Below are 23,625 nucleotides of genomic sequence, written 5' to 3'. Positions count from 1 at the left end.
TTGCCCTAATATCAAATGGTTTTCTTGCCCTAAACTTACTCAAGAGTAGGTTGGAAATCCCTGGTGGTATCAGCCCACAGATTTTGAAAAAACAGACATGAAAGCTCCAGTCTGCATACTTTGGGGTTGTTTGTTTTGCGCCAGAATTTCTACTCCGAGGTGATATGAGGGAGGGATCTTCAAGTAATATAAAAATGCAAATTACATCTACTGTGACTAATTTTATCTCAGGTTTCTTAAGGAGTTTGGGATTCTGGAAACATCTGTAAACCTTAAGCAATTGATTTTCAACCCATGTTAGCATCACTGGGGAGCTTTAAAAACGCTAATGCCTGCACCACATCTCTAGAGATTCTGATTAAGTTGGAACTTGTTAAAAGCTCTTCATGAGTTGCCAGCATGCAGCCATGACCTTAGGGAGGTGTTTTCCAAAACTGGTTCCAGACCACCAGCATCAGCATCACGTCAGCGTCAGCACCACTTGGAAGGCTGTTACAAATGCACTGTGTTGAGTGCTACCCTTGCTTATGGAATCAGAATCTCAGGGGGTGGTACTCAGCAATCTGGTTTTTTTTTTTTTAAATAAATTTATTTATTCATTTATTTATTTATTTATATTTGGCTGTGTTGGGTCTTCGTTTCTGTGCGAGGGCTTTCTCCAGTTGCGGCGAGCGGGGGCCTCTCTTCATCGCGGTGCGCGGGCCTCTCACTGTCGTTGTCTCTCCCGTTGCGGAGCACAAGCTCCAGACGCGCAAGCTCAGTAGTTGTGGCTCACGGGCTTGGTTGCTCCGCGGCATGTGGGATCTTCCCAGACCAGGGCTCGAACCCGTGTCCCCTGCATTGGCAGGCAGATTCTTAACCACTGCGCCACCAGGGAAGCCCAGCAATCTGGGTTTTAACAAGACGTATGAGTGATTCTGAAGGACACTCAGACTGGAGCCTTAGAGCAGTGATTCTCAACAGGAGGCGATTTTATCCCTCTAGGGAACATTTGCCAATGTCTGGATACATTTTTGGTTGCCACGACTAGCATTTTGGTGCTACTGGCATCTATTGGGTAGAGGCCAAGGAAGCTGCTACGCATCCTCCAATGCACAGGTCAGCCCTGACAACAAAGAATTATCTGGCCCCAAAAGTCAAGAGTGCTGAGGTTGAGAAAGCATATGGCCTTAGGGTATGGAAAACTCACAGAAATTGTTATTGTAAAGTGGTTGAGGATTATGACCATAAGCACTGAAAGAATGTATTTTGTGAGTTCTCAGGGAGAACCTTTGATCAGTAAAAAAAAAAACAAACAAAACAGATTAATGTTAAGATGTGATCAAGAAACTGTGAAGGATTACATCTTGTGAAGGCATTGCATTTTTTGATGATGTATGGACCTAGCCAAAAGGATCTAAGGAGATGTGTGCCTTGGGCCTTCATCATCACCTTTTGTTAATTCAACAGTTGTAAGAACTTGCCCTTGGGGGAGAGCACTTGGATTCAAACCTATGTCTTCCAATAGCTAGTTAAAAGCAGTGGATTGAGGAACTTTCTCTCTTAGAAAAATGTAACCATAATTATGAACATGGTTTGCAAACCATAAGGTGTCACTCAGGTAGGCCATTAGGATTGTTTCGTTTTGAAGTCATAAATATTGCATTTCTCGGGTTGCACTTTAACAGTGATTCTTTGTATTCCCTGCCTTTTCTTCTGCACATTTTGTAGATAGTGTTTTCTTTACTTGATGGCCTCCAAGTAAAATAATCCCCAATTCCCTCCCTTAGTCTCTCATTCAGTGAATGCCTATTTGTTAACAAAGAGATGTGTGACTTTCCTCCTCATAAAGTGAAGCAGTAGAAAAAGCAATTGATGTATCCGTATTTCTGAGGCTGTCCTATGACCCAGGCACTGGGAAGAGGTGGGAGTCTGGAGATGTCCTGGGGGCTTCCTAAGGTAGGCCACTGGCAGATGTGACAGCAGGAGCCCTGTTTATCATCAGATGCATAAGGATATCATGGGGGGGTTGTTAGTAACCCAGACTCTGGGCTGCCCCCCCGCCCTGCCCCACCCCCTTGCCAAGAATCTGATTATTATATTTAGGAAGAGATAAAAGAATTTGCACTTCATCACGGCTTGAGGTGTTTCTGGTGCAAGTGATCCAAGAACTGTTTGAAAATGCTATGGTACAAAACCCAAGACTCTATATATTTGGCAGGATTGTAGCATTTAAAAGTCCACACACGCCTTGTGGCACAATCAGCGTCTCTAAAACACTTTGTGTAATTAATGATATTTTAAAATTCATGTGTAGCTACAGAATATGAGGATTATTCTCAATCTAACTCTGCACAAAATCTGTAGGCCAACATGCACTGTCTTCTCAACACAGAGAATTAGGTCCCTTCAGGAAGGCTGAATTGGAATTCTCACTGTGTATCCTGCCTCAGAGCCGCTGTGTCCAAAGTGCTCTTTCCCTGTGATTTTAGCAGCAGCAGCGGCAGCAGCATCTATGGGTTTTGCTTTTTTAACCCAGCCACAGCGTTGGCGAGGTCAGGGGTACAGTTGAAATTCCCCAGCGCCTGATCCCAGGCCTTTGCCCTTTTGTTCCTGGATGGGAGAGCTGCGGCAGGGCTTGAGGACGGATATCCATCCTCCTGGGGCTTAGCTCAGCCTGGCTGTGTGCCTGTAGCACACAAAAAAAGCATTGTCAGTCCTTTTGGTGAGATGCTGGAATGAGTTAAAATCCCTCAAGGCTATTGCTCAGGTATTTCTCCCTGAGCAAGATATTATCACCGGCTGGATAAAAAAAATTAGTAGAAGTACGAGGTTTTCTCAACATAACTGTGATCTAGGTATTTGTCGTTGCCCTGGAAATGTAGAGGACGGACATTGACCTTCTGGATTTAGTGGTTCGGGGGGAATTGGGTTCCTTCCCTGTGCTGAGGAATGCTGGGGTCACTGGGTTTCAAAGCAGCTCTGAATACTCCAGCTGGCCTCAGGGTGGCCGTGCAAGAGGTGTGCAGGCTGGCTGCCTTTCACGGGGACCGCTCTGCCTGGCGTGGCCTGGCTTTCTGGGAGGGTGGGAGCTGGCATGCAGACATTGTGCACCCGGTCTTGGCCTCCCTGCCGCGTGCACATCGCTCCAGCCTGCCGGCCCCACCATCTGCTTCAGGGAGGCCCCAGGCTGGGGGCAGCGGGGAGATAACTTTCTGCATGGCGGCTTGCAACTGAGTCCAACGAAGCAATGTCTTTGGAAGTCCAATGGCAGAAGACGAGACTGCAAGTGAATTTGGAGACTATAACAAGATTTTTAGAATTATTTTGAGTGTTCAGTGTTCTGTGGTATTTTAAAAGCTAAGCCCAGATTTGGTTAAGTGCAGATGTTTTGTTCAATTTGAACCTGAAGGTTTGGATTCAGCCTCTGGACAAGCATTGTTTGGCTGGGTCTGAGTTTGAAAACCTCTGGCCCACATTTATAATTAGAGAGGTGTTTATATAAAAGGTAAAGGAAAAGACGGAAGATAGGGCAACGTTGGGCCAGTATTCCAGCCTGAGAACGATGTCTGGAGCTGCACTGCGGCTGCCTGTGTCACCGGGGCAGAGCTTGGCTCTAGCCTGCTGGCAAAATGTATCCCTGGAGTGTTGGGAGCTTGTGACCCCGGCTCAAATGACTCAGGGTTTAACCTTTGTTTTCAGAGAAAGGGGAGGTGGTTTTAGCATTCTGAGTAGATACAGTAGGGAGATTGCCTTTGTGCAGCAAAGGAATGATTGGAACAGAGGAAAAAGTCAGAACCTTGGGGTAGTGGCTGCTGCCCAATCCAGGGAAACTCAGGTGTTCTTCTTGAGTTTTTCCTCCTCCTACAAGGTGACACTTTTTAATGTTCTTGCGGCTTCAAGAATACAATAGAGCAGGCATGATCCGTTCTAGGCCTGTGGGGACCCACATGCGGGCGGCTGGTGCCTGCTGGCCGGTGTCCACAGCCTGGAGGGCCTGTGTGCTTGGCAGCGTAGCTGAACCTTCCGGACAGGCCAGATGTTTTATGACTGCAGCTGCGGCTCCCTGTGGCGAGCCCCCTCTGTGCACGTTGAGGAGGCTGTGATCTGAAACCATCATGTGGGCCTCCTGGTGCCCCTTGCCTCCTGCCTGAGAGTGGGCCACAGATGTCTGCAGCATGCTTCTGGGGACACTTGTGGGAGAGTCTCGCTGCGACCTTGTTCCCCCTTTGGTTCCTGCAGTCCCAAAACCAAAGAAAGAGTTCTGATGAAGAGGGGAGCTCGTGGGTTAGGTCGCTTCGCTCCAGCAGTGCAGAAACTTTAGGAAGATAGTTCTTCTCTCCATCCCAAGACTGAAGCCAAATTGCTGTTGCCTTTTGGTCCCGGGGCCCGAATCTCCGGAATCCTTTTGAGGCAGATGCTGCACCCACCGGCGTCCGTTCTGTCTGCCTGGCACTGTGACCACATAGTTTCCCAGCCTCTGGTGCCAGAAATGGCTCTGCAGTCCTGTTCCCGGAATAGTTTGCTCAACAGTGTGTGAATCCAGGACTGGCCTTATGTTCTCCGTGTTCTGTCCTGTCCTGTATCCTGTCCTGAGTCCCAGTCTGTGACCTCTGCTCTGTCCCTTGGAATTTCATGTTGTTTAAATGGAGGCCCAAGCCTGTCTCCTAACTGACCACTTGCAGAGTTCTCTGCCGTATTAATTTGCAAGGCCCGCACATCAGAGACACAGGCATCTATTTAGAAAGGCAGTTTTGATCTCAGTTACAGGAGAGAGTTTTCTCTATTTCTATCTCAGTCTCCTCATACCCCATTGAGCTCCTCGACCCCTGTAACCTGGCTTTGTCCCTCCCATCACACTGAATGGGCTTTCCTCCAGGACTTTTCCAGTAGCTTCCTAGTGGGAAATGCCAATGGGTGTTTTCCAGTAGCACGTGATGCTGGTAGAGAATCTTTCTTACAACATTCTACTCTCTTGGCTTCTAGAACTCTCACTGGGTCCTCCTCGGCTCCTGTGACTGGCTCCTGCTCCCTTTGTAGGATACTCTTTCTTGTTCCCATCCACCTGCCCTGTTCCCTGCAAGTGCTCCCTTCACCTGCAACCTTGTCCTATTGTGTTTTCTACTTAGTTTATTTTTAGTCCTGGCTTCTAAGTTGCCTTCTAAGAAACCTACTCGAACTAGCTTAAGTGAATATGCTGGCTGAACCTGAGACCAAGGGAGGCGCTCCAGGGGCAGGGACATCCCTGGACCTCCCAGGGGAACCCGAGATGTCTGATTCCATCCCATTCCCCCTCCTTCCCTCTCCTTGACCATAACCTTACCTGCTTCTCCAGGCTCGCCGCAGAAGCCAGCCACCCCAGTACGCTTACTGCTTGCTTTTTCAGCTTAAGCACTTAATCAGCTGCTTCTCTAGGTCCCGAGTGCATTCTTGCTGACTCAGTAATTCCACTTCTAGGAACTTTAATCTGAGACTCATTAAGGTTTAAGGTTGTGAATACTCATCATAGAATCATTTATTATAGGGAAGTTCGGAACACTTTGAGTAGCCAATGATAAGATATTAAGTCTCTCATGATGATGTATTAATACCGCAAACTTTTATCATAGTTTTCAAAATTAAAACCACTCTTTGAAGAGAGCATAATGAGAAAATGAAATTTAAATAAAAAGAAAGATATAAAACAGATATAAATGATCTTAATTTAAAAATTATACATATACATCATAAAGTACAGCAGTAGTTAACTCAAAGTGATGGATGGCTGATGACTTTTTTTCTCTCTCTATTTTTACTCTCTCTCTGTATTTTTGCATTTTCTGTGTTATTTTAACTACAACTCACCACAGAGGTCCAGTCCTCTGGGAAGCCCCTCCCAACCTCCCCAACTGGGATGGGTCCCTCTTCTGCGTGTTTCTGGTTCTGGACACGTATTTCTATGGTTCAGGTACCATGCAGCCCTCTGATTTCTTGATGAGAAGACCTTTGGATGTTCATCATTATATTTCTTGTACCTAAGAGCAGGCTGAGTATGTCTGTTGGCTAAAGAAATTTGTCAGCAGAGAAACATTTTTGCTAAGTTCAAACATTTACTAAGTTCAAATATCTGCAGCCTTTTGCTTCATAGAAGATTTAAATAATCATTCTAGCTTCCCTTCTGCTTTCTGAGCAGTTTGGGCATCTTATCAATCGCACTGGTGACAAAGTTGATGACTGGAGTTTAAGAAATGGATGTATATTTTTATGGTCTGAATGTTCGTGTCCCCTAAAATTCATATGTTGAAATCCTAACCCCTAATGTGATGGTATCAGGAGGTAGGGCCTTTGGGAGGTGATTAGGTAATGACCGTGGAGCCCTCATGAATGGGATTAGTGTCCTTATAAGAAGGGACCCTTGAGAGCTTGCTTGCTTGCTCTCTGTTCTCCTCCACGTGAGGATACCAAGAGAAGACGTCTCCAAACCAGGAATAGAGTCCTTACCAGACACCGCACCTGCCAGTGCTTTGATCTTGGACTTCCTAGTCTCTAGAACTGTGAGATATAAATGTTTGTCGTCTAAGTCACCCAGTCTATGGTATTTTGTTACAGCAGCCTAAACTAAGATATACATGAACATGATTGAATCATTGGAACGTAAAGCAAACTTATTTTGAGATAATTGTAGATTAATGTATATTTCTAGTAAGTAATGCAGTGAGATTCCTTGTACCAATTGGTACCCTTTTATCCAATTTCTCCCAATGGTATCATCTTGCAAAACTGTAGTATAACATTGCAACCAGGATATTGACATTGATATAGCCGAGATACAGAACATTCCCATTACTACAAGGGTCCCTGATAGCAAGACCCATTTTTCTCCCGTCTGTTCCCTCCTTAACCCCTGGCAACCACTAATCTGTTCTCCATTTCTATCATTTTGTCGTTCCAAAAAAACGTTATATAAATAAAATCATACAGTATGTAATTTGGGGGGATTTTTTTTTCCACTCAATATAATGCTTTGTGCAATAGCTCATTCCCTTCTAGTGCTGAGAAGTGTTTCATGGTGTGGATGGACCACAGTTTGTTTACCCATTCACACACTGAAGGACATCTGGGCTGTTTCCAGTTTTTGGTTATTATGAATAAAATTGCTACAAACATACACATACAGGTTTTTGTGTGAACTTAAGTTTTCATTTCTCTGGACAAATGCCCCAGAGAGCAGTTGGTGAGTTGCATGATAGCCGTAGGTGTATCTTTTAAGAAACTGCCAAACTGTTTTTCCAGAGTGGCCGTACCATTTTACATTCTTACCAGCAATGTCTTATCTGTATCTTTGTCAGCATTTGGTATTGTCCTAGTTTTTATTTTGGCTGTTCTGATAGGTATTATCCCAATATGTGGGATATCTCATTCTTCATATGGGTATTTACAGAGCAAAGTTTTAAATTTTGAGGAAATCTAATTTTTCTAATTTATCAAGTTTTCCTTATATGGATGGTGCTTTTGGTGTCAAGTCTAAAAATTCTCTGCTTAGTCCTAGATCTCAGAGATTTTTCTTCTGTGTTTTCTCCAGAAGTTTTCTTGTTTCTATTTTACATTTAAGCTTGTGGTTCATTTTGAGTTGAGTTTTGATAGCGTGTGAAGTTTTTTTATTTGGAGCATCTCCTGTGGTGTGGCCTGTCCCGACAATCACCTGCGTGTCCCTGCCTTCTAGACCTCTACGTGTATGCTGTGCTCGTGTGCTGTGTGGGGATTCTCAGCGTTCTGCTCTTCACCCTGACCATCATCTGGCAGTCTGTGTTTAGCAAGAGGAAATCCAGAGGTAAGAGAACAGATAAAGTCATGTCTGGAGTGGGAGCACAGCCAAACCACAGACAGGCGGAAGATGTTGGGCAAAGTATCACTTTGGTTGAAAGATGCATCCTGAGTCAGGGATTATTCACCTGTGACTGGTAAGCAGTGTGAGTGAGGAGATGTGTCTACCTTAGACTCCGCTAAAATCAACGTCGGCCACTGTTGATGTCATTTCAGTACCCCCTTTTCTCGAATCCCTTCCTTCCGTGGTTTCTGAGGGCCCTTACCTCTCTCTTCCTCCCAGAAGAGGCTGTGGAGTCAGGTGACCCTGGGTTTGATTCTGGCTCTGCCGCTTAAGACTGAGTTTTTAGACACATTCCTTAACCACTCTGAACTTTGGTTTCCTCATTTATTAAATGACATGGGATCACACCACCTTCCTTACATTGAATGTTGTTGTGTGTTCATAATTTAATTACAGTACCTGACACTGTGCCGGGCAGGCAGATGGGATTAGAAAGGCACCCCTTCCCTTCTCTTACTGTCCAGTCTGAGTGTTCCCTTCCTTCTGTCTTCTTTCTTGTTGGTGTCCCTGTCCCCTGGGTTCTGTCCTTAGCCCCTTCTTGCTTTACTCTTTCTTCCTTAGTGATTACAGTTCTCACGACTCTGACTCTTACGTCCCTATGAATGCTGCCTGCTTTCTCTCTCTAGTCCCCGCCTCTCACCAAACCTCCAGGTCGCGTTTCCACCAGCTCCTGTTTCCTCTGAAATACCCTCCCTGTGCACCCCGACTTCAGAATTTCTGAAACAGATGGGGACCCTGCAGCTCCCAGAGATGATCTGGGTAAGAGCTGGGCTCTGGAATTAGAATAACTCTGGTTCAAATGGCGACTCTTCACCTACCAGCTGATGACTTACCTGCCGTGCCTCACCTTCTCCCTCTAAATAATGGGGAAAATACCAGTATACCAGTCTCACAGGATTGTTGTGAGGATTAAGTTGAAAAAAAAAAAAAAACACAAATAAAACCCTTTACCCATTCCAGCTCCTTGTAAGTGTCCTGCATTTATGATGACATATGGTTATAGTTCTATATAATAATTATTACTATTAGCCCAAGGTCATAAAGCTGGGAAGTATTAGATTTGGTGGTCATGGCTTAGGGGGACAATTAAACAGGGAAACTGAGCAGAGTTTCCAGAGGGGACTCTCCCTAGAGGTGCAGTCAGGGCTAAAGGAATCTGGGAGGGAGGGAGAGAAAGGCATTCAGGGACCAGCACCCGTGGGATGCTGTTTCCGCCCTAGAGCTTAGGGGACAAGGGGAGAAGAGGTTTCTGGAACTTGTGAGAGCTGCAGCTGTGGGAGCACCAATAAGAGCCTTAGAAGAGGGACTCAGGCAATGCCAAACCAGGCCGCAGCAGGGAGGGAGCGAGGATCCTACCTTCCTCAGCCCCTCCCTGCCCCCTGCCTTCAGGTGTCCCTCGGCTGCTTTCCTTTGGTCCTGCCTCCCAGCCCGGAAGCCAGAGGACGTGCACAGAGGTCAGCCTCCAGGGCCCGAGCAGGGTGGAGAAGGGATGGGGAGCTGGACGGGTACGCAGGCCATGCAGCACTGGAAGCGGAGCCAGAGCTCTAGCCAGATCCATCTTCCGCAGCCCGTGTGCTGCCCACCATGCTCTGTGTGTCCGTGCTGCACTCCGAGAGCCACCCTCCACGCCTGCGCACACCTCATCCACGGTGCCCGAGCTTTTCTCCTGTTCCAGAGACTTGATGGCTTTGATGAGCTCGTGGCACATGTTGCACACGTGCCAGTGTATTTGCCTCCCTCCAGGAGGACGGTGTGTAAGACAGGGACCATGCGTCTGACCCATTCTCCTTGGAATTCGGCTCATGACAGCTGCTCAACAAATGGTGGGCAAATGGCTTTGCTTCCCAGCTGCTTTGCTCCCAGCTGTTGGAGTTTGGATGCCACATTGGCAGTCTCCAAGCCTGTTTTGCTCGAAAGGCACCTCTGCCTGGGCTCAGGGGCATGATAGAGAAATCTGCCTGGAGTGCAGGCCCTGTTAGGCCGTGGGGAGGAGCAGGGAAACAGCAACGTAGGCAGTTCAGGAGAAGTCCTTCTCCTCCAAAGCCAACAAGGCAGACTGGGACATAAGCTCCAGGCTTCCCACAGAGCCACTGAGAACCCAGATCTTAGCTGCCCTCGTGCCCCTGGGAGTGGGCTCCAGATGGCCTCGTGTGTGCCTGTGCACAGTGTCCGAAGCCCTATGAGCTGTCAGGAGCTTTGCCTGAGCACTTGCTGTGGGCCAGACCCCTCCACATTCTCATGAGTCCTCACCACCAGCCCGAATGACAGCCCATATTGCTCCCATTTGACAGAGGACACAGCTGGGGAGCTTGATCAAGTCCTGAAACAAGGGAGTGGCAGAGCCCGAGCCCAGCCCGATCCTCAGCCTCCGTGTTTCTGTTCAAGAAAACCTCAGCCATCTGGGGGCTGACGTTGCCCAGGAATTTTCCTTCAGCCTTCAGTGCGGTTGTTGCTGAGGTCCTCCACAGACAGCAGTTCACGGCTCCCGCAGCTCCTCGGGGGCGTGGCATCCGTCTGGTACAACCGCTGCCCACAGGCTGGCATCCTGTATCCCTGGCAGGACCGTGCATGTTAGGCCTGGCGTTAGCCCTCACCTGGACCTGGGAGGCGTAGAGCAGCACTGCCCAGACCTTCAGGAACAGACTGCTCACCTGGGAACCTGCTCCAATGCAGGTTCTGATTCAGAGCGTAAGGGCAGGCCTGACAGTCTGCATTTCTAATGAGAAGTGCAGGCAGCGCCACCCTGATGATGGGAGGCCTCACTTTGAGTAGCAAGGCCTTAGAACCAGTTCTTCTTCACTCTAGCCTGCTCAGCACTTCTCTTTACAATGAATATTTTGAAATGATCTCATTACTATCTTGAAATGAAACTCATAGATAAACTATGCTCCCTGGATGCACAAAAATCAAATCAGGCCCAGACCCCCTTGTTATATAGACAGTTTCTGGGTTTCCTATGCAAGTGTGTGTTTGTGGGTCCTTCTGCATCCTCCTGCCTGCGTGGGAGCCACAGAGCGCCCAGGTTTGCAGGCTGCTCACACGTGGGAAGCAGAGGACAGCCTGGCACTCGCTCTCCCGCTTGCTCAGCAAGACCTGTCTGAAAAGAGGATGTCAGAGTAGCTGTCTCTGCTCCTGCTGTGATCTCCCGCTGGGCCCCTGAGATACACACACCCCATCCTGGAAGCCAGGGGACCTGAGGGCCAGTCTCCTTCTCTCTCACCTTCCAGCTGCCCTGCCCTCACCCTGTCCTCCTAGGACACTCATTGTTCATAGAGCTGGAATTAATTGCACCACGTGTGACTTACTTTCTACTTTGCTCTGAGCTGTGAGTCTCCATCCCTACTCTTTGTGAGTGCCGGGGTACCCGGAACTTCATCCCAGGGCCTCTGCAGCTCTGAGTCACCCTGGAATGCACCAATCCTGGTGGCGTTACTCTAGTGGATTTTCAAGCACACTGGTTTCAGAGGCCTTTGCTTCTTCCGGAATGAGTCCATACCTACTGCTTTGGTGTGGCCCCAACAATCCCTCAACCTTCCGTGTTTGAGCTTTTAAAAGGACAGCTTTGAAGGCACACGCAACCAGAGGGAGAGGGGTCTAGCCCCTTTGTCTCGGCTCCCATGTTTGTCACGACTGCGTTTAGCTTGCACTCGATGTGCTAAAGCCCTGGCTCCAAAGCCAGGCTCCCCACGGCTTGCCAGGCACCTACATCTGCCTGCCACAAACTGGCTCTCCGCTTGCTTCCCCGTGGTGACGGGATCAAAGGGCCTGTGATCTTTTCTCCCAGAAGTACAAGAAAGAGGGAGCTGGGGCGCTGCCTCCCACTCACAGCCCCGCTTAGTGGAGGGAGGAGGCCGCCAGGTACGGAATGGGGTGTCCCTGGGACCCTGGGGAGGATGAAGGGCTCAGCAGCCTGGCATCAGAGACGCTCGGACACTGGGACACCCCAGCATGAGCTCTCCCCTCCAAACACTTCTGAGACGCAGGCTTGGTCATCAGAGCGTGTGGGAAGTCTCGGTGAGCTCTCCTGGGCCCGCTGCCCCATCAGAAGGGAGCCCGTCTCCCCGAGTGGGTGCTCGGAAGCCTCCCCAGTAGCTTCGTGAATAGAGCGCTGGACCTAGGGCCTGGATTCAAGCTCCTTTACTTGTAAAGCAGGTCTTCTCAGGCCCCAAATAAACGACCTGAGCCCCAGGTGTCCTCGCTGTGAAATGGGGATCAAAGTTACTCTTACCTCACAGGGCTCTGGGGACACTTTCCCCGGTGCCGTGGCTGCCAGTCCTGGGCCTGGGCAGCTCCAGGGGCCACCTTCTTCTGTGTGTGGTCCCCCTCTCCAGGTGGCATCCCTCCACTGTAGTCATGGTGACGGTGGCTCGGCCCTCCCGACGGCTAGGGCAAATACAACCCCCCTGTGCACTGTCCCGAGTAGAAATACAAAGTGGGCTACGCATGTAGTTGGACATATTTTTTTTTAGTAGTCACATTTAAAAAGTAAAAAGATAACAGGTGACATTAATTTTAATCCATTTTATTAAACCCAATATATCTGAAATACCATTTCAACAAGCGTCATCATAAAGATTCTGAAAGAGATATTTTACATTCCTTTTTTCATATGAAGGCTGAAATCCAGCAGGTCTTCTCAGGCCCCAGATAAACATCCTGAGCCCCTAAGATTTCACAGTTCCAGCGCATCATATTCTGGACCAGTTACATTTCCCGTACTTGACAGCCACCCCAGCTCACGACTGCCATACAGGACAGCATGACTCTAGATAGAGAGCTTTATGCACTGGTGCTTTCACTGAACGGCTGTGGCCCTAAAATGCTCTTTGTACCAAGACAACAGGAGGTAGAAAACTTGGTTCTCCTCCTCAGCTTTCCACCTGGTGACTGAGGGAGACGGCTTTACCTGTCCTTGTAACCGTGCCGGCGTGGAAGCGTGGTCGAGGCAGGGCTGCTTCCTGGAGGGGCTGGCTCTTGAGCTTGGCGTGGCGGGAGCACCGTGCTGAGCAGGGGAAACGGCTGGGCGGGAAGAGGGCATCCCAGTCCTGACCCTCCCCGCAGAGAGATGCAGATGGTGCTTTTCCAGGCTGCAGGGCGCCTGCCTGTGCTGGGGCGGGAGGAGGCTGGGAGAGCGCTGTGCAAATGCACCGGGCCCTGTGCAGGGGATGCCACTGTGCTTGCTCACCGTGCGTGCAGAATGCTCTGTGAACGGAGCAGGAATATCCACAGGACCTATCTCAGAGTCTCTGCGAGGCCTGCGGTTCTGAAGAAGGTGCAGGCAACTTGGGGGGCAATGAGGGGGAAGGTCAGCCGTACCTCAGAGGCCCTAACACTGCTACAGAGCGTGGTAGGATGGGGGGCATGCCTGCCTCCACCCCACATTAACCATAGTGGGGTAGGCAGTGGTGACAGGGACAGTCCCAGGTGGCAGTGATGGCCTCCAGCCTGGACATGTCACCTGGGAGGTTTGGCCATGCGGTGGCGTCTGGGTGCAGTGTGGCCCCAGGCTACGAGGCAGAGGAAGGGTGGCTGGGGACCTCGTGCTCACAGATGTCTTCCTATCAGAAGAGGTGAGACAAACAGCCCTTTCTTTTAGAGTCCTCCAAGTCCTGAAGATCACAAGTCACCACTTAAAAAACACCGTGTCCCGAGTTTTCATTTCTCTGCAGGTTGGTTGCCTTGCGTGGAGCCGGGAGCCTTTGGGTCAAGTGCCCTGGGTGCCAGGCTGTGGCCTGTGGTGGAGACTGGCTCCAGAATCACCCTTCATTGCTTTTCTTCTCTTCCTGGTCTCACTTCCCCACTCTCCAGTGGGTTTCTTAGGATCACCTCCCACATAGACTCTGCACTTGAATCCCTGTCTCACAGGCTCTGCTTCTGGGAACCCCTAACTAAGACAGGTGACACAGCTATGTAATCAGCAGTGATTATGCTATGCATATTTAAGGGAGATTCCAGGCAAGGTCTATTTCTCAGATGCCCATAATTCTTCCCCTTGGTGCCCAGGATCACTTTTGGCCCCTGGGTTGTCCCTCTTCATTAAAGGGACATCAGCCCTGCATTCACTGGGCTGAGACCTCATAAGCTTCAGTTGGCAAGTGCTTGCCGAGGTGCACGTCCTGTGCCTGGCACTGACTCTCCTCGCCAGGCTTCTGGCCCTTCTGAGTTAGCCCCCCACCCCCATGGCCAATTACTAAGGAGCACCCCCCCCAGCTGCTCTCCTGCTCCCCGGCTTCCTGATCTGCAGGCTGCCTGCCTTACTGCCCCTGGACCGGACTTTCCCAAACACAGGTCAGAGCATGGGGTTCTCTAGGGCCCAGTCCCGGCTCTGCCCTGCTCCAGCCCTGGCACAGGGGACCAGCCGTTTATCCTGGACACTACTTTTTTTGTCTGTAGGAGCCCTAATACCAGCTGCCCAGTTCCTCTGAGAATGGCGTGGAGTAGTTACAAGAGGGCTCTGGAGTCAGGCTGCCCAGTTTTGTCCCTTCGCAGGTGTGTTAGTTTGCTCGGGCTGCCATAGCAAAGCTTATAGGTGGCCGTTGTCTCCCTGTGTCTTCACATGGTTTTCCCTCTGTGCATGTCCGTATCCCTAATCTATTCTTATAAGGACACCAGCCCAACCTAATGACCTCATTTTAACTTACTCACTCCTTTAAAGGCCCTATCTCCAAATGCAGTCATATTTTGAGGTATTGGCCTTTAGGGCTTCAACATATGAATTTGGGAGGGGGTACAGCTCAGCCCATAATATTAGCTGTGTGACTTTGGGCAAGGCTGTTAACCTCTCTGTGCCTCAGTGTCCTCCACTGTAAAATAGGTATGATGACAATGTTATTGTGAAGATTGAATTAGAGTACAAAGTTGTGGTCTTCAAACATTTTTGTTTGCATAGCCCCTAAAATCATTTAAAAAATTATGCATCATTGAACGTTTTTTATTTTTGACATCTAAACTTCTTTATCATAAATTGTTGTAAAGGATGTAATTTCCAAGGCAAATATTGACATCTTAAAAAGAAATGGTTAAATCTTTCCTTTACATCTAAGTATCATGAATTTAACTACATCTGTTGATTTTAAAAGACTCCATAAACAAACTTTAGCTGTTAGAAATTTTATATTGTCCCTTCTTCTCCTTGAATTTTTATCTTCAATCCACTTCCCCCACAAAATTTTATCCTATTTTCATACATTTTTGTTTTGAAAGTTCTTTGTTGATCGCTGATTATATTTCTCTGTAAAATAGTATGTGTATAAAAATTTAAATTAAGATTTTAAAAATTTCCTTATTCCACAAGTCTCTAGGTGCTAAATTTTTTTCCTGGATTGAATTATCAGTAAATACTGCACAATTAATAAAGATTTAGAAATGAATATAAAATTAATCAAAACCACATAAATACAAGTTTAGATAAATAATAATCATAAGAAGTAAAATTTTATTGGAAATGTATATTTATTGAAATGGATTTTTATTTTTACCTCCTATATTCTTGTATGAATTTGTAATAGAATTCAGCATCACTTCTATTCCTATATTTTTAAGAGATGTTAGCTCTGAAATACCTCGTTCAATATAAAAATAGGCAGGAATGGATGAAGTTTCCTTATACCACTCAGTACTTTAAACTGCTTCTGAGTTTTATGTCAAAAGTCACAATGATCTATCATTGAAAATTTTAATACTCTACCAGCTGACGACTGGATTAGGTCATATTTCAATCCTTGTCGAAAGCAAAATATTGGAAAGCTTTCCTCTAGTGAAAAGTTTATTTGCCCAGTCATTGCTTTCTCAACACTGACACCAATATTTTTTTTTTAATTAATTAATTTATTTATTTTTGGCTGTGCTGGGTCTTCGTTTGTGTGCGAGGGCTTTCTCTAGTTGTGGCAAACGGGGGCCACTCTTCATCGCGGTGCGCGGGCCTCTCACTATCGCGGCCTCTCTTGTTGCGGAGCACAGGCTCCAGACACCAGGCTCAGTAGTTGTGGCTCACGGGCCCAGTTGCTCCGCGGCACGTGGGATCCTCCCAGACCAGGGCTCGAACCCGTGTCCCCTGCATTGGCAGGCGGATTCTCAGCCACTGCACCACCAGGGAAGCCCTGACACCAATATTTTAAATCATTTATTGATTCATTGGGGCCATTGATGTGCCCACTGGCTTTTACCCCCAGGACAGGTCTCTGTAGTACAAGTCAGGGTGGGTAAGAGGTAAGCCTTGATTTTATGAAGTAGAAAGGGTGATGTAACAGGGAGGAAGGGAAAGGAATACAGCCAGACCTCAGGCACGTTCCAGGGGAATGAATTCTAAGGAAAGAATACCGTGGGAGGTGAGGATCCAGAAACAGATGTCCTTAAAACTGTTCTTCCTAAGAGTGCCCAGGGGTATGCAAACTCCAGACTAAAGACCACTGATCTATATAATAAGCTTAGAATAGTGCCAGAAACATATGAAGTGTTCAGGAAGTATGAACTATGGTTCTATATAGGTATTAAGTAAATGGAATGCAGAAAGAGTTCAGATACTATTAGGGGGTTGGACAAGACAAACCAAAAAAACCCCTCTAAAGCTGATTCTGTCATTCTGGTTTGGAGCCTGCATTGGTCACTTGCATCACAGATCACTTTAAGTGTAGGAGCTTGAAACAACAACTGTTTTATTTGCTCACAATTCTGCAGGTCAGCAAGTTGACCTGGGCTCAGCTGAGCAGTTCTTCTGGCCTCAGCTGGATCACTCATGCAGCTGCAGCCTGCTAGTGGGTCAGCTGGGGCCTGGCTGCTTCGGCGCCTCAGCTGGGATGACTCGTGTCTGTTTCGTGTGGTCTCATCTTCCAGTAGGCTAGCCAGGCTTCTTCATGTGATAGCAGAAGAGTTCCCTGCAATGAGAGAGAGAGAGCTCACAAACCTCAGAGCACAAGGCCTTTTATGCTTCTGCTTGTGACTCATTGGCTAATGTTTCATTGGCCAAAGCACATCGTGTGGCCAAGCTCAGAGTCAGTGTGGGAGGGAGTTACACAAGGATGTGGATAGATATATTAATGCGTGATTCATTGGGGCCATTGATGTAACACTCTATTACACAACTCCAGGGCCCTGTGGCTGTTTCAGCTTTACTTCTCTTTGAGGTGAACTCAATGATGAGCTTAGATTGGACACTTGTTAGGATAACTGCCTAGGTATTCTTATTTTTCCTCTGTAGCTAGAACATGGTTTTTCTGAAGGAGACCTACTATGGAGGATGTCATTGCAAAAAAAAAAAAAAAAAAAAAAAGGCTATTTTTTCCCAGGACCTCCTCTTAGTCCTGGAAGAGCTTTGATCAGAGAATTAAAACCCATTTTATAGACAGGAGCGCCTAAGTGGAGAAAAGTTGCCCCAAGAAGGCTTTCTCATGACTAAGGCAGAGCTTAGAAGTTGGGTGACTCTATAACTCTAGATTAGAACCTGATTCAACCTGGCTTGGCAAAAAAAATGAATTTTGGTGGTTATGTAACCAGGAAGTCTGAGGTGTATGGCTTCATGCCTGGCTTGATCCAGGTATGGAACAATATCAAGTCACTGTGGTGTCCTTGCCATGGCTCTGCTGTACTCATCCAAAGAGAAGGATAATAGCCCTGAGAGGTGGTTTGTGCCAACGTTTGGGCAATACCTGGCCACCTACATTTCCTAGGGATTCCTGGAGAATATATATCTAAAGTAGCATTTATTTACCATCTTCTATTTCTTTTTCCTTTCACAGTGAGACACTATTTGGTGAAATGCCCTCAGAACAGGTAGGAATATTTTCTTCTTTTTTTCAAGTAAAACTCTTTGCTATTTTACTTTCTTTTGATATTACCAAGAAATGGTTAAATTCATATCTTTACCTTAACGTCTGCATATTAGTTCAAAAATTGGCCTAAAAATGTGTGTTCTGCATGCACTTGCATGTTTCCAGATTTCATGTTCTGACTGTCACCCTGAGAGGGGCCAGCAAACATGTGGCTCATGCTGGCCCAACATACATGCTGGAGGAGGCTTGACACTTGCTCTTGAATGACTGTTCCCCTGCTTAGGAAGGAGCTGGCAGGTGGACTGAACCACTTTGATGCCTCCTGACCACAAACACTCCTGATCCCCTTCCACCAATGCCTGCTTGTCCTATGTCCTACTCTACAGAATGCGTCCATTAGTGATATATGTGCTAAGATGCTAGCCTTTTAGCTGATGGGACACACCTCACAGGTAACAATAGTTATGGAGTTAGGGTAGATATTGCAAACTCATAGTATTTAAAAATTTGAGACTTCTGGTCCAGGCAGGATGGATTAGATCAACTTCTCCCTGCTCTTCCCTGCTAATAAGCACAACTGTCATTTCTGGAAATAATATAAGAGACAAACAAAGGAGGACTCTGAAAGGTAGTAAGAAGAAAATCATGAAAGACAAAGGCAAAGAGAAAAATCTTAAAAGCAACCAGAGAGAAACAATGCATTATCAGGGAAACACAAATTTGAATGACAGTGCATTTTTCATCTGAATCCGTGGAGGGCAGAAAGAAGCAGCCCATTTTTCAAATACTGCAAGAAAAGAACTGCCACCCACAAATTCTATATTCAGCAAAACTATCCTTTAGGAATGAAGGGGATATAAAGACATTCTCAGATGAAGGGAAACTAAAAGAATTTTTAGTTTCACTATCAGGCCTACTTTAAAAGAATGGCTAAAAGAAATTCTTGAAATAAAAGGAAATATCTTGATGTATTAGGAAGGAAGAAGGAAGAATTGAAAGAGCAGAAATATGGGTGCATAAGTAGACTATTCTTTTCTTCATGAGTTTAAAAAATAATATTTGATGATTGAAACAAAAAATTATAAAACCATCTGATACTCAAGAAGAGCATTATGATATATAAAAATGAGGAGGGTAAAGTGACCTAAATAGAAATGAGATTTCCACACTTTACTTCAAGTGATAGAACATTTTTACCAGTAGGCTGTGGTGTCACACATGTGTATTGCAATGCTCAAAGCAATTATTAAAGAATTATGAAAAACACATTCAAAAACAGTATAGAATAATAAAGATAGAATCCTAAAATATGTTAAAGTAACATAAAGAAACAGAAGGATGAGAACCACAGAAAATAGACAGAAAGCAAATAATAAAATGGCAGACTTAATTGCTGACATACTATTTATCTTAAATGTAAGTGGTTTAAATACATCAGATGACAGAGGCTGACAGAGTGGATTAAAAAAAAAAACCATGACCTAAATATATGCTCTTTACAAGGAACTCATTTCAAACACAGTGACATAGGAAGATTGAAATAGAAGGATGGAAAAAGATATACCATGCAAACATTACCAAAAAATTCAAGAGTGGGCATAATAATACATGATAAAATAGACTTCAGTGCAAAGAAGCTTACTAGAGATAAAGAGGGACATTAAATAATGATAAATGGGTCAATCCACCAGGAAGACAAAGATCCTAAATGTGTACATATCAAATAGCAGAACCACAAAATGCCTAAAGCGAAAACTGAAAGCTGAAAGAAGAAATAGATAAGTGCACAATGATAATTGTCAACTTCAACATCCCCTCTCAGCAGTAGATAGAGCAACTAGATAGAAAATTAACAAGGATTTTGAAGATCTAAACAACACAGTCAACCAAGAGGACCAAATTGATATGTATCAAAATACTCCAACCACCAGTAGCAGAACACATTTTTTTCCATCCCCCATGCAACATTCACCATAAGATATGGTTTATCTTAGACCAAATCCTGGGTTATAAAACAAATCCCAACAAATTTAAAATAATTAAAATCATATAAAATGTGTTCTCTGACTACAGTGAAATCAAACCATAAAGCAGAAATAAAACAACAGCAAGAAAATCTCTAACCATGTGGAAATTAAACAACACACTTTAAAAAAAAATCCATGGGTCAAAGAGGAAGTTTAAAAGGAAATAAAAAATACATAGGATTGACCAAAAATGAGAATAAACATAACAGAATATGTGGTATGCAGCTAAAGCTGTGCTAACAGTGAAATTTATAGGATTAAATGCTTACATAAGAAGAGAGGAAAGCCCTCCAATCAACATTCTGCGGTCTCACCTCAGGAAATTAGGAAAAGAGCAAAATAAACCTGAAGCAAACAGAAGGAAGGAGATAATAAAGTACAAAGCAGGAACTGATGAAATTGAAAACAGCGGTGTGATAGAGAGAATCAATGAAACAAGAAGCTGTTTCTTAGGAAACCTTTGGGAAAAAAAGGGTAACGTGTACATAGGATTTCTCTGCTGTATTTCTTATGACTGTATGTGAATGTACAATTACCTCTGTTAAAGTTTCAATTAAAAATTGTATTTGATATCTCTGGGGGATCCTGTTTACAGTCCCAACAACCCCTATACTTGACTGCTTTGTGTTCCTGCTATCGAGTTTGGGATCCTCAGAAATTCTGTTACTCATATCAAAATGCAAAGTTATTTTATTGAGAGCTTACTGTCTACCAGGTACTGTTCTAGGAGCTTGGCAAGCAGCAGTGAAGTAAAGAGACAGAAATCCCTGCCTTCGTGAGTGCAAATGTATATGTATATGTCCCCAGGAGAGATGTCTGAGTATGGTTGAGTGAGGGGATTAGCAAGTCCTTTCCCCCAAAAAGCAACTATAAATCTTAACAAAATTGACAAAAGTAACCATTTTAGCACTTTGGAAAGACCAGAGGTATATATTAACCTGAGAGGCTTTTCTACTTGAAAAACTGCTGAACTGCTGAGAGCAACAATGGTACTCTGTGGAGTTTTGGCCTTGGGCTGCTCTGATACTCTCCCTTCCCAGCTTGGCTGATGAGGAGATTCTTTTAAGGCAGGAAGTGCTGGGAGGACCATCAGCCTCTCTATTGTGGTAGAAGGGGGCTCACTTGACTTGGAGCAGTGTGCAAAGCCCACGTTCAGCAGTGTTGGCAGTGGAAGTGGCAGGCTTAGCGGTATTGAGCAGGGAGGCCCAGTGGTTCTGCTAGCCTGAGGTTTGGGTCACAGTTGGGTCAAGCATATCTCTGGCTGAGACAACATGCATGTGCAGAGGAGAATGGAGGGCACCCAAAGGATAGAAAAAGATACATCATGCAAGTAGTAACAATAAGAGAGGTGGTAGCTAAGTTAATAAGACATACTTTAAGACAAGAAATATTACGAGAGACAAAGAAAGAAGTTTTATAATTATAAAAGATCAACATATCAGGATAATTTAACACATTATATGGACGAAACAACAGAGCCTCAACATACATGAAGCAAAAACAGAAAACTAAAAATGAAATTTTTTAATTATTCTAGAGTAACAGCTGGGAATTTCAATGCTCCACTCTCAATAATTGATAGAATACTGAGACAGAAAATCAACCAGGACACAGAAGATGAAGCAGTTTTACCTGACAAATAAGAATGCTTTACCCAGTGACTGCATGATGTATTCTTTTCAAGTTTATTTGGCACATTCTCCAGGATAGGCCATATGCTAGGCCATAAAACAAATCTTTATAAAATTAAGTATTTTATTTATGTAAGAAATCATATGAAGTCTGTTCTCTGACCACACCAGAATTAAATAGAAATTAGTGACAGAAAGAAATCTGGGAAATTCCTAAATGTTTTGAATTTCAAACAACATACTTTTAAATAATATGTGGGTCAAAGAAGAAATCAAAAGAAAAATTAGAAAATATTTTGAATTAAGTAAAAATGAAAACACAGCATATCAAAACTTATAGGATGCAACTAAAGTAGTGCTTAGAGAAAAACTTATGGCCTTTAAATGCCTATATCAGACAAGAAGAAGGGTCTAAAATCAATACCTTAAGCTTTCACCATAAGAAACTAGAAAAAGAAGTGTAAGTGAAGTCCAAAGTAAGCAGAAGAAAGGTTATAATAGAGATTAGAACAGAAATCAATGGCACAGAAAACACTTACACACACACACACACACACACACACACACACACACACACAAACACACAGACACAAAGAAGTATCAATGAAACCAAAAGTTGGTTCTTTGAAAAGATCAATGGACTTGACAAACCTTAAGTTAGACTGTCCATGAAAATAAAAAAAAGAGAGAGAAAATAACCAATTACCAAAATTAGGAAAGGAAAAAGGAATCACTACAAACCCTACAAAAATTAAAAGGTTATAATCCTGATAATCCAAGTTTATTCTAACAAATTAGACAACATAAATGAAATGGAAAAATTCCTAGAAAAACACAAATTTCCAAAACTGATTTAAAAAGAAAGCTATAGTCCAAATAAACCTATAATAAGTCCAGAAGTTAAATTGTTAGCTAAAAACTTTCCAGCCATGAAAAGCCTAGGCCCACATTGCTTTACTGGTGAAGCATGCCAAGTATTAAAGGAAAATAAGAATACCAACCCCTCACAAAGTGTTTCTAAATAGTTGAGAAAGCGTAGTCTTTTCAACAAATGATGCTAGGACAAAATATATAAAGAACACTTACAACTCAATAATAACATGATAAATAACACAATTAAAAATGGGTAAAGAAGACATACAGATGGCCAACAGGCACATGAAACTATGCTCGACATCATTAATCATCAGAGAAATGCAAATTAAACCACAATGAGATATCATCTCATACCTGTCAGAATGGCTAGAATCAAAAATAACACAAATAACAAATGTTGGCAAGGGTGTAGAGAGAAGGGAACCCTCATACACTGTTGGTGGGAAGGTAAGTCAGTATAGCCACTGTGGAAAACAGTGTGGAGGTTTCTCAAAAAACTAAAAATAGAACTACCACATGACCCAGCAATTCCACTCCTGGGTATATATTCGAAAAAAACAAAAACACTAATTTGAAAAGATACGTGCACCCCTATGTTCATAACAGCACTATTTATGATTGCCAAGATATGGAAGCAACGTAAGTGTCCATCAACAGATAAGTGGATAAAGAAGATGTGGTATATATATATATATATACACAATGGAATACTACTCAGCCATAAAAAAGAGTGAAATTTTGCCATTTGCAGCAACATGGATGGATTTGGAGGGTATTATGCTAAGTGAAACAAGCCAGACAGAGAAAGACAAATACTGTGTGATATCACTTATACGTGCAATCTAAAAAACCAGTAAATATAATAAAAAAGGAACAGACTCACAGATATAGAGAACAAACTGGTAGTTACCAGTGGGGAGAGGGAAGGGGATTAAGAGGTACAAATTGCTATGTATAAAATAAATAAGGTACAAGGATATATGGTGCAACACAGGGAATATAGCCAGTATTTTATAATAACTATAAATGGAATATAACCTTAAAAAATTGTGAATCACTATGTTGTACACCTGACACTTACATAATATTGTACAGCAACTATACCTCAATTTAAAAAAATGGACAAAAAAGACTTGAATAGATATTTCCCTAAAGAAGATACATAAATGGCTCGCAAGTTCATGAAAATATGTTCAATATGACTAGTCATTAGAGAAGTGTGAATAAAACCAAAACGGGATGCCACTAAACACCCACTACAATGGCTGTCATAAAAAGACAGACAATGTCAAGTGTTGGCCATGTTGTGGTGAAACTGGAACCCTGTACATTGCTGGTGGGAATGTAAAATGGTGTAGCCATTTTGGAGAAACAGTTTGGTGATTTCTTAAAACATTAAACACAGACTTAACCATATGACCCAGCAATTTCACTGGTAGGAATCTACCCAGGAGAAATGAAAACATATGTCCACACAA

The 23,625-nt window shown here is 44.5% G+C and overlaps 1 protein-coding gene across 4 annotated transcripts in view; it reads left to right on the top strand.

Annotated features, from left to right (window-relative positions):
• Positions 1–23,625, top strand: part of VSTM4 (V-set and transmembrane domain containing 4) — an 89,946-nt gene that overhangs the window by 22,676 nt on the left and 43,645 nt on the right. For all 4 annotated transcript variants that reach the window (XM_082407142.1, XM_082407145.1, XM_082407144.1 and 1 more), the window contains exons 4-5: positions 7,682–7,789; positions 17,581–17,614. In XM_082407142.1, the coding sequence (XP_082263268.1) occupies positions 7,682–7,789; positions 17,581–17,614 (142 nt within the window). The remainder of the gene's footprint in view (positions 1–7,681; positions 7,790–17,580; positions 17,615–23,625) is intronic.

This window comes from Balaenoptera borealis, assembly GCF_965194805.1.
Source record: "Balaenoptera borealis genome assembly, chromosome: 10".
NCBI lineage: Eukaryota > Metazoa > Chordata > Mammalia > Artiodactyla > Balaenopteridae > Balaenoptera > Balaenoptera borealis.
Note: the sequence above shows the minus strand (reverse complement) of the source record. Positions and strands in the feature narration are given on the sequence as shown.